At 35.0% G+C, this 12582-nt stretch overlaps 2 protein-coding genes across 2 annotated transcripts; one reads left to right on the top strand and one right to left on the bottom strand.

Moving 5' to 3' along the window:
• Window positions 1-1740: 1740 nt before the first annotated feature.
• LOC132182675 (E3 ubiquitin-protein ligase At3g02290) lies at window positions 1741-7790 on the top strand. Its single transcript, XM_059595983.2, has 5 exons — window positions 1741-2014; window positions 2790-3177; window positions 4087-4513; window positions 5442-5551; window positions 7197-7790. The coding sequence occupies exons 2-5, from the start codon at window positions 3058-3060 to the stop codon at window positions 7221-7223; spliced, it is 684 nt and encodes a 227-aa protein (XP_059451966.1). The 5' UTR covers window positions 1741-2014; window positions 2790-3057; the 3' UTR covers window positions 7224-7790.
• Window positions 7791-8863: 1073 nt separating this feature from the next.
• On the bottom strand, window positions 8864-12460 carry LOC132182365 (Thioredoxin superfamily protein). Its single transcript, XM_059595594.2, has 8 exons — window positions 12332-12460; window positions 10402-10572; window positions 10203-10322; window positions 10037-10080; window positions 9791-9916; window positions 9440-9524; window positions 9241-9297; window positions 8864-9142 (listed from the first exon to the last, which is right to left on the bottom strand). Exons 1-8 carry the CDS (start codon window positions 12377-12379, stop codon window positions 9065-9067), a joined length of 729 nt encoding a protein of 242 aa, XP_059451577.2. The 5' UTR covers window positions 12380-12460; the 3' UTR covers window positions 8864-9064.
• Window positions 12461-12582: the final 122 nt, after the last annotated feature.

Consider the following 12582-nt stretch of genomic DNA (forward strand, 5'->3'; position numbering starts at 1 on the left):
AGATAAAATTGTTTACACAAATATTGCTCATTGCGTATATATGTCATCAATTAGGTAGTACCTCATTGTGTAGTTATGACCATTTAGTATATAGTTGACAATTGGAGCACACCCTTGACCGTGGTCATCAAATATAGAAGACATTTCTAACACCTTTATATCATTACGAGAGCAATATATATATATATATATATATATATATATATATATATATATATGACATATCTGAAGATCATATAAAATTATTGTTTTCAAAATAATAGTTGGTTCGTGAATATGATTATAATACATACCTTGCCACGAAGATGTACAAATTTTCCATTTTCAGTGCATGCAACGAATGATATCCAATGCGCTTGAAAATCCGCTAGCATTCTACCAATGTATTTATTGTTGGGCCGGTGACCTTAAGAATTATTAAAAAGTAACTAAAACTACTGCTTTAACAAACATTTTTAGACTCACTACTGCTATCATTTTTCCAATTCATTCATCTATAAAATCAGTCATAACACCATATGCAAACATCTTAAGTACGATGGTAATATTTTGAAATGAAGAAAAATCAAACATTCTAGAACCATGTATTCCTTAGACAAAATGAGTATATGTGTTTGATTGGTTTTAGTGAAAATGTTTTGTGGGGAAAAGTGAAAAAATAGCAAACAGGGCCAATAAGGTCCGTGAGCTTCCATCATAGATTGAATACAAAGAAAAAGAGAACGACTCATATGAAACCTACTTTGAAAATATTTGTAAGAAAATATTGGTGGTTCAGCAAAATAGTTGGGGAAAGACTTTTTTTTTTTTTTTTGTTGAGAAAAGTTGGGGAAAGACTTGTGTGGCCTTGTAAGTGACTTAGAAAGACCATTTAATGTTGATCATTCTTTTTCCATAACCTAACAAGTTTTGTATTTATCTCAAACTTTTCACCTGACTCAATAACAAGCATTTTAATAAAAAGAGTGCTAGACACGGAGAAAAAAAAAATATTTTGAATTGAAAAAGAAACTTGTGTAAAGGTAAATGAATATTGGAGGGTACATGAATGGTCTATAAAGGATCCTCTCAATTTTAAAATCCCTCAATTTCATATATTTAGTGCATTTTGAAGGGTAGTGTTGTCCAAAAATTTTAATAAGGGTAGTGCATTAAATGTAATACCCTTTAAAATGCACTAAATGGAAGAAATAGAGAGATTTTGAAATAGAGAGGATCCTATTCTCCTATTCCCTTATTTTATACCCAAAAAATATGTTAAATGACCGTGGGAATAATACGACTATCGGAATAAATTGTGAAGTAAGAACATGAAAAAAAAAAAAAAAAAACAAGTTCAATCTCATTTATTGATAAACGAGCATAAAGCTCAAATAACACATAGCAAAGCTCTGAAACAACTATAGCTGAAACTACGAAGTTACAAGCGTCAAAGATGACGTGTTACATTAGAGAGTTTTTTTTTTTTTTTTTTAACATGTAAACACAAGGGAAGAAGAGAGGAGATTTGAACTAGTAATTTTTGTTTCATTAATCGTGGTCCGATTGAGCTACTTTGGAAACTATATTAGAAAGTTTAATCAGGCACATAAGCTAAAAAAAAAAAAATTATAATCGAATTTTAGCTTAAAAAAAAGAAAAAAGAAAAAAAAAGCAGTCCACCAACAGCGCTTTATTGTTCTTTGTATAAGGAATATAAAATATGTAAATTATTCATTAATTAAACAAAGTAAGATTAGATTCCTTCACCCACCGGCAGAGAAAGGAAGAGAGAGAGAGAGATAGAGGGAGGCTTTTAATTCCGCGCTTTCTCAGTTTTTCTCGCGGAAAAATCCAAGCGCACGCACAAAAACACACAAAACCCATATTTAGTATCCGATTGCCGAATCATCTAATCCAGTCCAAGCCACCAAATTTCGGTGTTCCTGGATTATCTGTCTCTGTCTTCCCAAAAAAAACATATAAAACGGAAAAAGAGCAATATCTTCTTCTACCTCCAGTCAGCTTCCTGAAGGTACTTCTCTGTCGTTCTCTCTCATCGATTCATCTCTCTCTGCGATTTTGTTCGATTCTTTTCGTTTTGATTGTAATTGAACCTTCCGATTACTGTAAAATATGATAATCTCAAATGGGTTTCTCTTATTTTGTCAGTTTTGTGTGTATCTCGGGTTGATCATCATTTTTTGATAGAAACTTTCCTAGGTTTTCAATGCAATTTAATTTTTTTGATCAGAAGCTTGTATTTTTATTAATGCGTGTGTTTGGCTTAATTGTATGCCTTCTGATTGTTCAATAATCATGATAATCATCTTTGTTATTGAGTGGATTTTCCTGTTGGTTGATTTGTTACCATTCCTTGCCACTAAAGGAAAGAACCGTTAAATTCGAAGGGAAGCATGAGCAAAATTGTTAACTTTTGGCAGAAAAATTTTTACTTTTTGTTAAACTTAATGGTAATTACTTCTCAAACTTGTCAGTTGTTTTTCCCCTTTTAAATTATAAATTTTGTATCGATGGTTAATTGGTTCGTGGCATTGCAGCTGCAATTGAACACCCGAAGTGTTTTTTGAAAAAAATTAAAAAAAAATAAAGCAGAATATGATGGGGATAATTGGATTATTCTAAGAATTGTGAGCTCTGATTTCATGATTGGTGATTGACTTCTGGGTTTTGGAAATGGGTATTACTTATATTGGCTCATCAATTTGGTTCGAAAACAGCCTTTTCAGCTCTTTCTGTTTCTTTATCTTTAACATAATTACTTAACGTAATTATTTATTTTTCTACAGGTGACGAAAATTATAGCCATAAGTTACCCAGAAAAACTACTAAGGCATATTTGTAATTTTTACATATAAGAGGGAGGGTACTGGTTTGTGGAGCTGCAGGACTTCTGCGAGCTGAGCGTCCTCTCTCGTTATTTGTTTATCAAAGTAGAATTATTGCTAGAAAAGCCTTTTCTTCGATGCATACATGTAGTACAATTGATTTCTGTCGATGAGTTTGGAAGTTGCTGTGGAGGGTTTTAAGTGAAAGAAAGAGATTGCAGCTGACATAATGGGTGCTGTCTGTTGCTGTTTGAATGCTGAGAGTTTCGAAGATTATGTGAATCCAACTAGTTCTGTGTATAGGAACTGTATATGTCTGAATTGCTTTGTTCAGAATCTCTTAAATGTGGTACGCATCTATGGTTCCTGTTACTTTCTTTTCTTGCTGAAAGCTGTCTTTTTACACAAGTGATATCTATTTGAATCACAAATTTTACATCGGCCCTTTCTGTTATGATTCTTTTACTTAATTCAGCATTTTTCTTCTATGGCTATATTGTGCTGTCGGAATCTTTAAGTTTGTTCTCATATTCTCAGACCTAAGAGCTCTATGTGCAAGCATGAGTCTGCACGCATATTTTCAATTTTTTTTTTTACAAAATTATGTATACCAAAGATTATTTCCAATGGTGGCACCACATGAGGAATGTGTTGCTTTTACTGCACTAGTTTTGGTGCTTGCGTGCTTTAAAGTCTCCGACAAATCTATCATGCAAAGACTGAGATACAAATGGTGAGGAGTGTTGCCGATAGCAAAGAGGATTTCGCAGTATTAAAAAGCAATGTTAGTGCTTCAATGTACTTATTAAGTTCTTATTTTACAACTTAGCTTTTAAATAACTATTCTTGTACTGAAATACGAGTCTGCTGCAGTTAGATGAGCTTGTCGCTTTATGTAGGCTGCTTGGTCTGCTAATCACTTGTCCTAGGGAAATATTTGTTGTTTCACCCCCCACGTTCTGTCCTGTTTTTGCATCCAAAACTGATGCAGTGGCTGCCTGTTTGTTTGAAGAAACCTATGCAAAGGTTGAAAGAAATCAAGACCTGTTAAAGTTTACTTCTCATTTTTTAGTTTAGGAATGTTCACCAGCATTTTTTTAATCTGGGTTTGTATGTCAAGCTTATTTTAGTACTCATTCATTGTGAAGCACATATGAGCCTAAGTCAATCACTAAGATATTGATGTTTATGATGATTAGCTTAAGCATGTAAGCACATATTTTTCTTTTAACTCTTTGGTTCTTCTCATTTTTTGTAGTATTCATCACTATTTAGAAGAGGGGAAATGCATTCCATCTCTTCATCTATTCAGGGGGCGGCATCTATGACTTCTGCTGCATCACTAGACAACTCTCTGTCTGACATGTATCGCTCTCCTCCAAGGCCTTTGCCTTATGATGCTGACCCCAGATATTTCCGCTTGCAGCGGGATGGACTGGTTTCAAGACGTGAGAAGGGTTCAAGTCATTCACATGAGGAGACAGAACCTCTTAGAGGTGATGTTGATGCAGATCCAGAATCTTTAAATTCAGGAGACAAATGGAATGAATCTGCATGTGAAGATGGATCAAAAGAATACCGTTCTAAGTCCTCACTTAAGCTCTCATCGGCGAAAACTGCAACTGGAGTTGTGAATATTTATACATCATCAGAAGAGGAGGATGTTTGTCCTACCTGTCTTGAAGGTAAAGTTTTTTTCTTAAGTTATTTTGATAATTCAGATTGTGGGGAACTTATTATATTGTAGCACCTTACCTGTAAATGTCTTAGATATTGATTGGTAATTGGCACTGACATATCTTCACACGTGCTAGGGCTAGATTGGGCACACATTTTTTTGTTGTTATATATTTTCTTTGATGCCTTTCTGCAGAAGCAATTTTTTGTGGAATTCACACGGGTTAAACAAGTGCTGTTTTAAGTTATTTTTATATATTTGCTGGGAACTTGAGTCTTTCATTATTCGCTTATCAATAAAAACAAATATTCTCACTTTTCCTAGTTTAAGAATATTCGACGCATGTATCTTTAAAATTGCTGAAAAACTGGATCTTCGTGGTCAAGAATGGAAAGAGAGCTATGTTCAATTAATTACAAGCAATAAACCAAAAGAAATAACTGTATTGGAAGCAATTATACTTTTGAAAATTCAAGTACTAAGATTTTAAAAAGTTTTCTCTATTGCATAGAAATTTTTTAACCCTTTAGAGCTTTACATGTTGTCCCAATCCATGTTTTAGATGACAGAAGCAGAATTTTCTCAACAGCTTGACCAATAAGGATAACTTTCTGTTGGAGGTTCAAGCTAAGATATGCTTAATAGATGTCAAATATTTTATGCAGTTTACTTCTTTCTCCATATTTCTTTGCGTTTTACTAAATGGGGCTTGAAGGTGGGAGGCAAAGCTCTGTTGATTGCAAAGCAGTATTTGATCAAGAGTCTACCTTAGTAAGGACATAGGGCATATAAGCCAATCTGGAATTCCTGAGCAGCATTTTGTGCATTTGTGATTGTTACAATCAATAGGTCTCATCTTTCGAAGATGTACTCTTATGGAGTATGGCTTTTGATGTATAAGTTCTCACGGTTCTAAACTCACATTTGGTGCACAGAATATACTTCGGAGAACCCCAAGATAATGACCAAATGCTCTCATCATTTTCACCTTGGTTGCATTTATGAATGGATGGAGAGAAGTGAAAGCTGTCCAGTTTGTGGCAAGGTAACTTTTTCTCGTATGTATATTTTTTCATTATACATGCACACACATGAACCCCTTATCCCCTCCCCCAAGAAAAAAAATTGCGCACGTACACACATAAATATACGCCTATCTTCATACATATACATATATTTGTATATACTCACATGAACAATTTATGTATCTATGCGCATGTGTGTGTGTGAGTGTTTATTTATATAGAGCAAGGCATTCATAATCAGTATAATGCCAAAAGAACTTTTAGTGAAGGTTTGTTTCCCCACTGGCCACAAATGTCCTTGGTTTTGGATAAATGTTGTTTCTTTGTAGAATATGCATATTTCTTTCTTCATTTCTGATCATGATTTTTCAACAAATGGAACAAGATAATTACTCCTATTCTAAATCAGATTGAATGTTATCTCTAGAAATATAGATTTAGGCATATCTTGTCACATCAGTTCCCTTTCTTTGTTGGCATAGAACGTAGATTTTAATCGACAAGAACAATGTTGCTTTGTCAATTCTGTTTAGATCTATCTTATTAATATACATGGCTTTTGTGGATGGACATGTACTTCAACTGCTTGTATAACACTTTGGCTGCTGATCTCATTCCATCACGTCAAGGAAAATAAGGTTATCTTGTTCCACGCCTTGTGGAAATGGTAGTTAGAAAATTTGTTGAACAATCAATATGAGAATTTTTTTTTTCTTTTTAATTGGTCTACACACGCACTTAGTGGGTTCTTGCATAACCTCATCCTCCATCCCACTCTTATAAAGGGCAGAAATGTCATTTGAGTTGCTAAAATTGCATGATGTTCATTTTTTTTTTGTGTGTGTATGCATGGTGATGTAAATTCTCTTTTTGGTATTTATTTAAAAGGAAGTGGTATGCGAAACAATTGTTAGAGTGATCTTTTTAAATTTTTTTTAATGATTTTTCACATAGTTGAGTTTATGATTTCATTCTTTAAAACATTAAATAGTGGTCCCAAAATGCCAAGTATTATCCAAGATTCAAAATCCAAGTGATAATGAATCCCACCACCATTTGTACCAATGCATCTTGAAAATTGTTATTGGTTTATAGGATGGACAGATATTTTGTAGGTTGTTTGGATAAAATAGTTCTTGTGAGGATCATTTTGTAATTTTTCCAGAAAAGAAAGGAAAAAATGAATAAGAGAACAACCAGAACACAAGGTAGTCAATTTGCTGAGCTGATGTGTGTCTTTAATGTAGCTATCCTACATATTTTATGTAGTTAACGAGTGGTCTTTGAAGGAAAGCGGTCAAGGTGTCATGCTCATGCGACCTTATTTTTTATTGATACATAGAGGTTCATATACTAACTTACGTGAACCCATGCAAGTTTGGGTAGTTCTGCAGAAATGGTAGCATTTTTTAGCTGCATTACTTGTTCTTGATGCTTTGGAAGTCGTGGATTTTCGATGGCTTATTATTTATCAAAAAAAAAAAAAATTAAAAAAATCAAGTACTTTCTGAATGCCATAATAGGTACTATCTCTAAAATTCATCCCCCCCCCCCCCCCCCCCCCCCCAAAAAAAACCTGTGTCTAAAGTTTTGTTTGTTATGGATGTTGTTGCCTGAAAATCTCTACTTATTCTGACTTACCATTTATTTGGTTGGCTTTTCTAGGTGATGGTCTTCGATGAAACAACGTAATCTTGATTGAAAGGATTGCGTTGTGGAGGAAGCAAGCAAGCAAGCAAAACAGAGGAGAGAAAACCAAAAGTTAGTCATTGTGAATACCGCAGCTCAAGGGGTTTGTTGTCCATAGCAAATTTTAAAAAACTGTTCTCATATCCATTGCTGTGAGTACATTCTGTTCGAAATGTTCTTTATTCCTCCTCCCCCGTTTCTAATTGAAAAAGGCTTGCAATTTATAGTTGAAATATGTCTATAATTTCCTCAAAATAGTATTGTACAGTCTCGTGAATGTCCTGAGGAGAAGCATTTGGACTGCCGCTATGGTGTATAGCTTTTGTTTTTTCAGTAACTTTTGGCTTTAATGCATTGTTGGTTCCAACTTGTAGTTATCTAATGAGTCAAGCTTGAAGAGAGATTTGGGTTTAATTACTAAAGAAACATGCTCAAGGGGAGGGACACAAATTTGTTTGTGCATGGCTGTGAGTGAGAGAGGGAGTCCTTGAAATAATGATTATAATTTGTAGAGAAAAAGAGAGGCTGAACTGCTTGTATAAATATTCATTATACATTGAATATTTGCCTGGGTGATGTGCATATGCTTTCCTTTGTCGTGTTGGGCGTCTATTTGTAACTTATTCTCCTATGTACTGATTCCTGTGCTCTAAAAGAACAGCTGTGGAACATGTAATACTTATTATCCAATTATGATCCCCAACATAAACTTTTGTTTGTCAAGTTACCTCACCAATATTCTAGAAGAAAAAGGTATTTTCATCATAGGACAAATGCTATCCTGCTGGCTGCTAGCACTACATTAACTTTCCTTGCCGCCCCATGGGGCTCACGAGCCCACCTTGTGTGGTAAATAGTTGCGTGTGTTGATGGACCAACAGGGTCACACAGAAAAAGGTAGCACGTCTATGATGTAACCCTCCAAAAACCCATCAAAACATTCCCTAAGCTTCCGTAGGCATTGAAGCTTACCTTTATCGCTTTTCTTATTAACCAAAAAAACTCTTTTCTCTCTCTCTCTCTTTCTTTTGGCTGACGAAGATTGATGAATGACCGAGATTAATCAACAACTTAGTTCTCATGTTTCCACCAGTGAAGACTGATGAAGACCGATGAACAATGAGATTGATTCAGATTCACCCCTAACAACTTGAGCCCACAAAGAGTATTTTGACAGCTTCGGCTCTGATGGTGACGACAGCGTCAATATCATCATTAGCGTTTTTGTTGCAATGGTGATGACATTGTCGCGGATGGTCGAATTTGTGGATCTCTAAGAAGATGGCTTCCTCCCTAGTCACGAAGGTGATATAGCGAAAGGCTACGATTATGGCTTCTCCGATAGAGGCGTGGGCCGGATGGTGGAATGGATCTTTTGGTTTGTTTTCTAAACTGATATCGATTTTGCTGGTCTTAGAAAAAGAATAAAGAAAAAATAAAAAAGGGAAAAAAAATATTTAAATGATATAGAAAAAGATTATAAAGAAGCTAATGTAGAGTAAATTTGAATAAGAAATCCAAAAGTAGTTTTACTCCAACCTTTTTCATTAGAGAATGTCTACCTGGGGAAGAAAAGGAGGAGGCGAGCGAGGGGTTTCCTCTTTTTCTCTTCATATTCCCAACCAATTAAACATGCATGCACATCATTTATAAATGCAGATATTATTAAAACACTTATTCACACCAGTATAAATATACACGTCACAGCATCATCTGTAAACATAAGGCTTAAAGAGGAAACAGTAAGTCAACAAGACACATCATAATATTAGAACAGGCAAAGATGTTGCCTTCTTTTTAACAACTGAAATAGAAGCTTTAATAGTTTAATGTGTGGAGTTTTCTCATTTGGTGACTACTTCAAAAGCTCTCAGGAAGACCTCCGGGGGTTGGGCACCACTCAGCTTCTGGATTCCATTGATCTGTTAAAGAAACCAATGGGATGAATGCACTTGCTTTGGTAATTATACAGACAAATTAAATCATAAAATTGGGACTTTTTTATTTTTTTATCACCCACCACAAAATATGGGACTCCTGTAATGTTTGCCGAGTACTTATCGAGTTCCTCCTTAACCTTGGCAGACACAAGGAGCAAAGGTCAGTGCTATAAAAACATCAAAAGAGAACTTGTGGCGTGCTCTATTGCCACTAGGTTTAGCACTTTTTCAGCCTGCTTGGCAACAAATTGGAGCATAAGAATTAGCACAGAAAAAAACCTCTTTTAACCCATTGTTGGGGTCTTGAAGAAACTCCGCTGCCCCTTCTATCCCAACCTTTTTCGCAGATTCCACGAGAAATTCCCTGCAAGTATTGCCGTTTGTAATTATATGATGTAAGATGTGCTGCAATCAACTCAAACTTGATCCGTACAAAACAAGTAAACAAACATATGCCTGTTTAGCACGAGGATGTTAACCCCCTGGGTTACCTTGCTGAGGAACACACCATGCCAAAGAAATTAGGTTAAGTGATAGCAAGGGTATTGTTACAAGAATTCAAACGGATCGGGTCATTCCTCTCAACAGGGAAATAAGCAAGATCTAAAAAGTTACCAAAACCAAACTTACTGGTCACCAATGTATTTTCCTTGAGTGAAGTAGCCTAGGGACAGCTCCTCCATAAGATTATGTTGCTTATCAAGACCCTGTTGCCCAGCAAAATACATAAGCCTGTGGCTGTCTAGAGTATTTCCCCTGTGCATATTTAAGACAATGTTAGTGAAATCTCGATTAGCTTAAGGTCCTCTTCAGAGCTTTCCTCACTGATATAAAGTTGTCCATAGATGAATTTTTAAAGCCATTCTTTAAGCTTACGTGAGTCCCGACAGGTTATATTCCAGTCCATGGCTCTTAAAAACCTGAAATTTTCAAAGTAGTTATAATTACTTATTGTGTACAACGACCAGCCAAATTAAAGTACATACAAACCAATAACATGATTAAGTATGTAGAAAGGTGATTCGGAGAATTGTTGGAAAACCTCTGACATCCGAGCTTCCAACCTCTCAGATTGAGATCCAAATTTTGTCCTGTAATACTCTTTCTTATTGATGCCTTCTTTAGGGGCAGAAGGATTAAGTTGAAATGGATGCCATCTAACCTGCAAATTTAGTTGATAAAAGATTGGAGGGAAATGCTAAACATGCACACACACACATAGAGAGAGAAAGAGAGAGAACCTCAAAGCCATATTGATCCTTAGATGCAGCAGCTATAGCTTTGTCAAGATTTCTTTTGCCCACAAAGCACCATGGGCACACAGTGTCCGAGCTGATATCAATTTTAATCAGCTTTTTCTCAGTACTGTTTCCAACAGACTGAGACATGATCCCTTTGTATCTGCAAGGTTTCTGAAACATAACCGTCTAGTCAGATTCGAATCCAGCGAAGTACACAGTTTTTCTTCTTCACATCTTATAACTCAAGATACTCAACACCTTCTACTAGAGAGTTATCAAATGAATAACCCTGCATTATGGTATATGTTCTCTTGAATTGGTATTCCTGGATCAAAATAATGCCATGGGTATTATTCAATGCATTAGCCTTTTATCTCACACATCCAAATTTTAACCAGTTGAGGTTGGTCAATAGATCCTGCCCATCCAGCTGAAGCAAGGGCAATTTTTTTAGTGTGCTATGTGTTTGTCCCTATGTAAATTACTAGTGCTGGTACTAATACTTCTGTTCTAAATTCACCAACTTCTAAGGGGTCTTGGTGAACTGCCTGGAGAACAGGACTTAGGGCTCATTTGGTTTTGTGTTTGGAAGATTAAAAAGCGCTGTTAGCACCTAGAAAGCTCTTTCAAAGCAAAAAATGTCCATTTGGTAAAAAAATTTAAAGCACTTTTGTGCTCCCAAAAATCCCAAAACTGCATTTCAAGGAAAGCCTAAAATTGATGTTTTTTTTCACTTTAAATGTCATTTTTGTCCTTTCCTATTTCTAAAGACACTTTTTTTTTAAAAAAAAAAAAAATTTGTTATCAAACAAGTGTAATAACTTCAAAACACTTTAGACATGTAGTTACCAAACAGATAAACAACTTTTTGATAAAGCTCTACTAACAAAAGCTCTATTACCTACAACAATCCAAACAGGCACTTAGTTATTCAAATGACCACTTAAAGTCTCCTCATTATCCCAAAGGCTTAAGCTAATAGGAATGAGTGAATTTAATATTTTAACACTCCCCCTCAATATCAATAAGTAAAGTCCAACACATACAATATTTAACTGAAATGGTGAGTAACTTACGAAATGAGGGTTCATCAAGACCATTGTTATGATACATATTGAATTATTTCAAAAACTTAAGCTAATAGAAAATGATGAATTTAGTTATTTAATTAAGATTTTAACACTCCCCACGTGTGGGACCAGACAAGATGTGATATATTTTAATTAAAAATGGAGAGTAAGTTGTAGAACTAAGGCTTTGAATTTAATCACTTAATTAATATTCTAATACTTTCGCTTGAAATAAAATCTAAGAATGAAGCAGGAGGTTGCATTGCTCAGACAATTGTTCTATATGAAAAGACCTTCCTGTGAAAATTGACTAAAACCTTCGAACAACCCTTGTCGAATCACAGGTATTCTAATAAGATTTTCCAACATAGTAAAAGGAAGAAAAGATCATCAAAGTTTTATCGTCAACAAAGAAATTAAAAGCTAACCCGGAATATCCATTAGGAGATTTCATAAGGCAGAGTCATCAAATTCACAACTTTATAATGGTTTTAGACTTTTCATTCACATTCTTTCTTTCAAGCACCCCCACAAATATAGAAAAAGAAGTAAAGAGAAAAAAACATGGCAATCGGAAATGGTTTTTCTTCGACCCATGAAACAACATACACAGCAACTCCAGGAATTTCACCCATATAACAAAAAACAATTCTTTTTAAAGGTTGAGAGTAAACACCGAAGTTATTAAGAAACGAAACAAAAATGGCAGAATTTCAGCCAAAGCAACATACAGTTTACAATTAAGGCAGAAGAAATTAAAAGGGTATAAATAATTATACATTAAAAAATAAAAAAAGGAATAAAATTACAAGAATCAGAGACTGGTTATGTGGGTCAGTTTGGGAAGGAAGAGAAATCACCTGGAAGAGATGGGAAGCTGGGGCTTTGTGGAGAGACACCAAACGCATTTCCAGTAGCTCTTAAACGCGGTAACTTATAACTGAGGGCCGTTTCGATTCGACATATCAACTACCACACCTACCCCCACCCCCCCCAAAAAAAAAAGAACGAAAAATATTGCGTCAACGGGCTTAATTGTGTTTTGCTTTTTATATTTTAATTAAAATTGCTTTATATATATATACTGAAACGTTTAAATTGTCTCAATTTT

Source organism: Corylus avellana, chromosome 5, assembly GCF_965113065.1.
Source record: "Corylus avellana chromosome 5, dhCorAvel1.hap1.2, whole genome shotgun sequence".
In the NCBI taxonomy this organism is placed as follows: Eukaryota; Viridiplantae; Streptophyta; class Magnoliopsida; order Fagales; family Betulaceae; genus Corylus; species Corylus avellana.

Excerpts from the sequence above, each read along its gene's own strand:
- LOC132182365 (XM_059595594.2), bottom strand. The coding sequence starts at position 12,379 with ATGCGTTTGGTGTCTCTCCACAAAGCCCCAGCTTCCCATCTCTTCCAG. Across the intron at positions 10,573-12,331 it reads CAGCTTCCCATCTCTTCCAG|AAACCTTGCAGATACAAAGG; the intron begins GTGATTTCTCTT and ends GTTATGTTTCAG. Across the intron at positions 9,917-10,036 it reads TATAACCTGTCGGGACTCAC|GGGAAATACTCTAGACAGCC; the intron begins GTAAGCTTAAAG and ends AAATATGCACAG.
- LOC132182675 (XM_059595983.2), top strand. The coding sequence starts at position 3,058 with ATGGGTGCTGTCTGTTGCTGTTTGAATGCTGAGAGTTTCGAAGATTAT. Across the intron at positions 3,178-4,086 it reads TTCAGAATCTCTTAAATGTG|TATTCATCACTATTTAGAAG; the intron begins GTACGCATCTAT and ends CATTTTTTGTAG. Across the intron at positions 5,552-7,196 it reads GCTGTCCAGTTTGTGGCAAG|GTGATGGTCTTCGATGAAAC; the intron begins GTAACTTTTTCT and ends TGGCTTTTCTAG.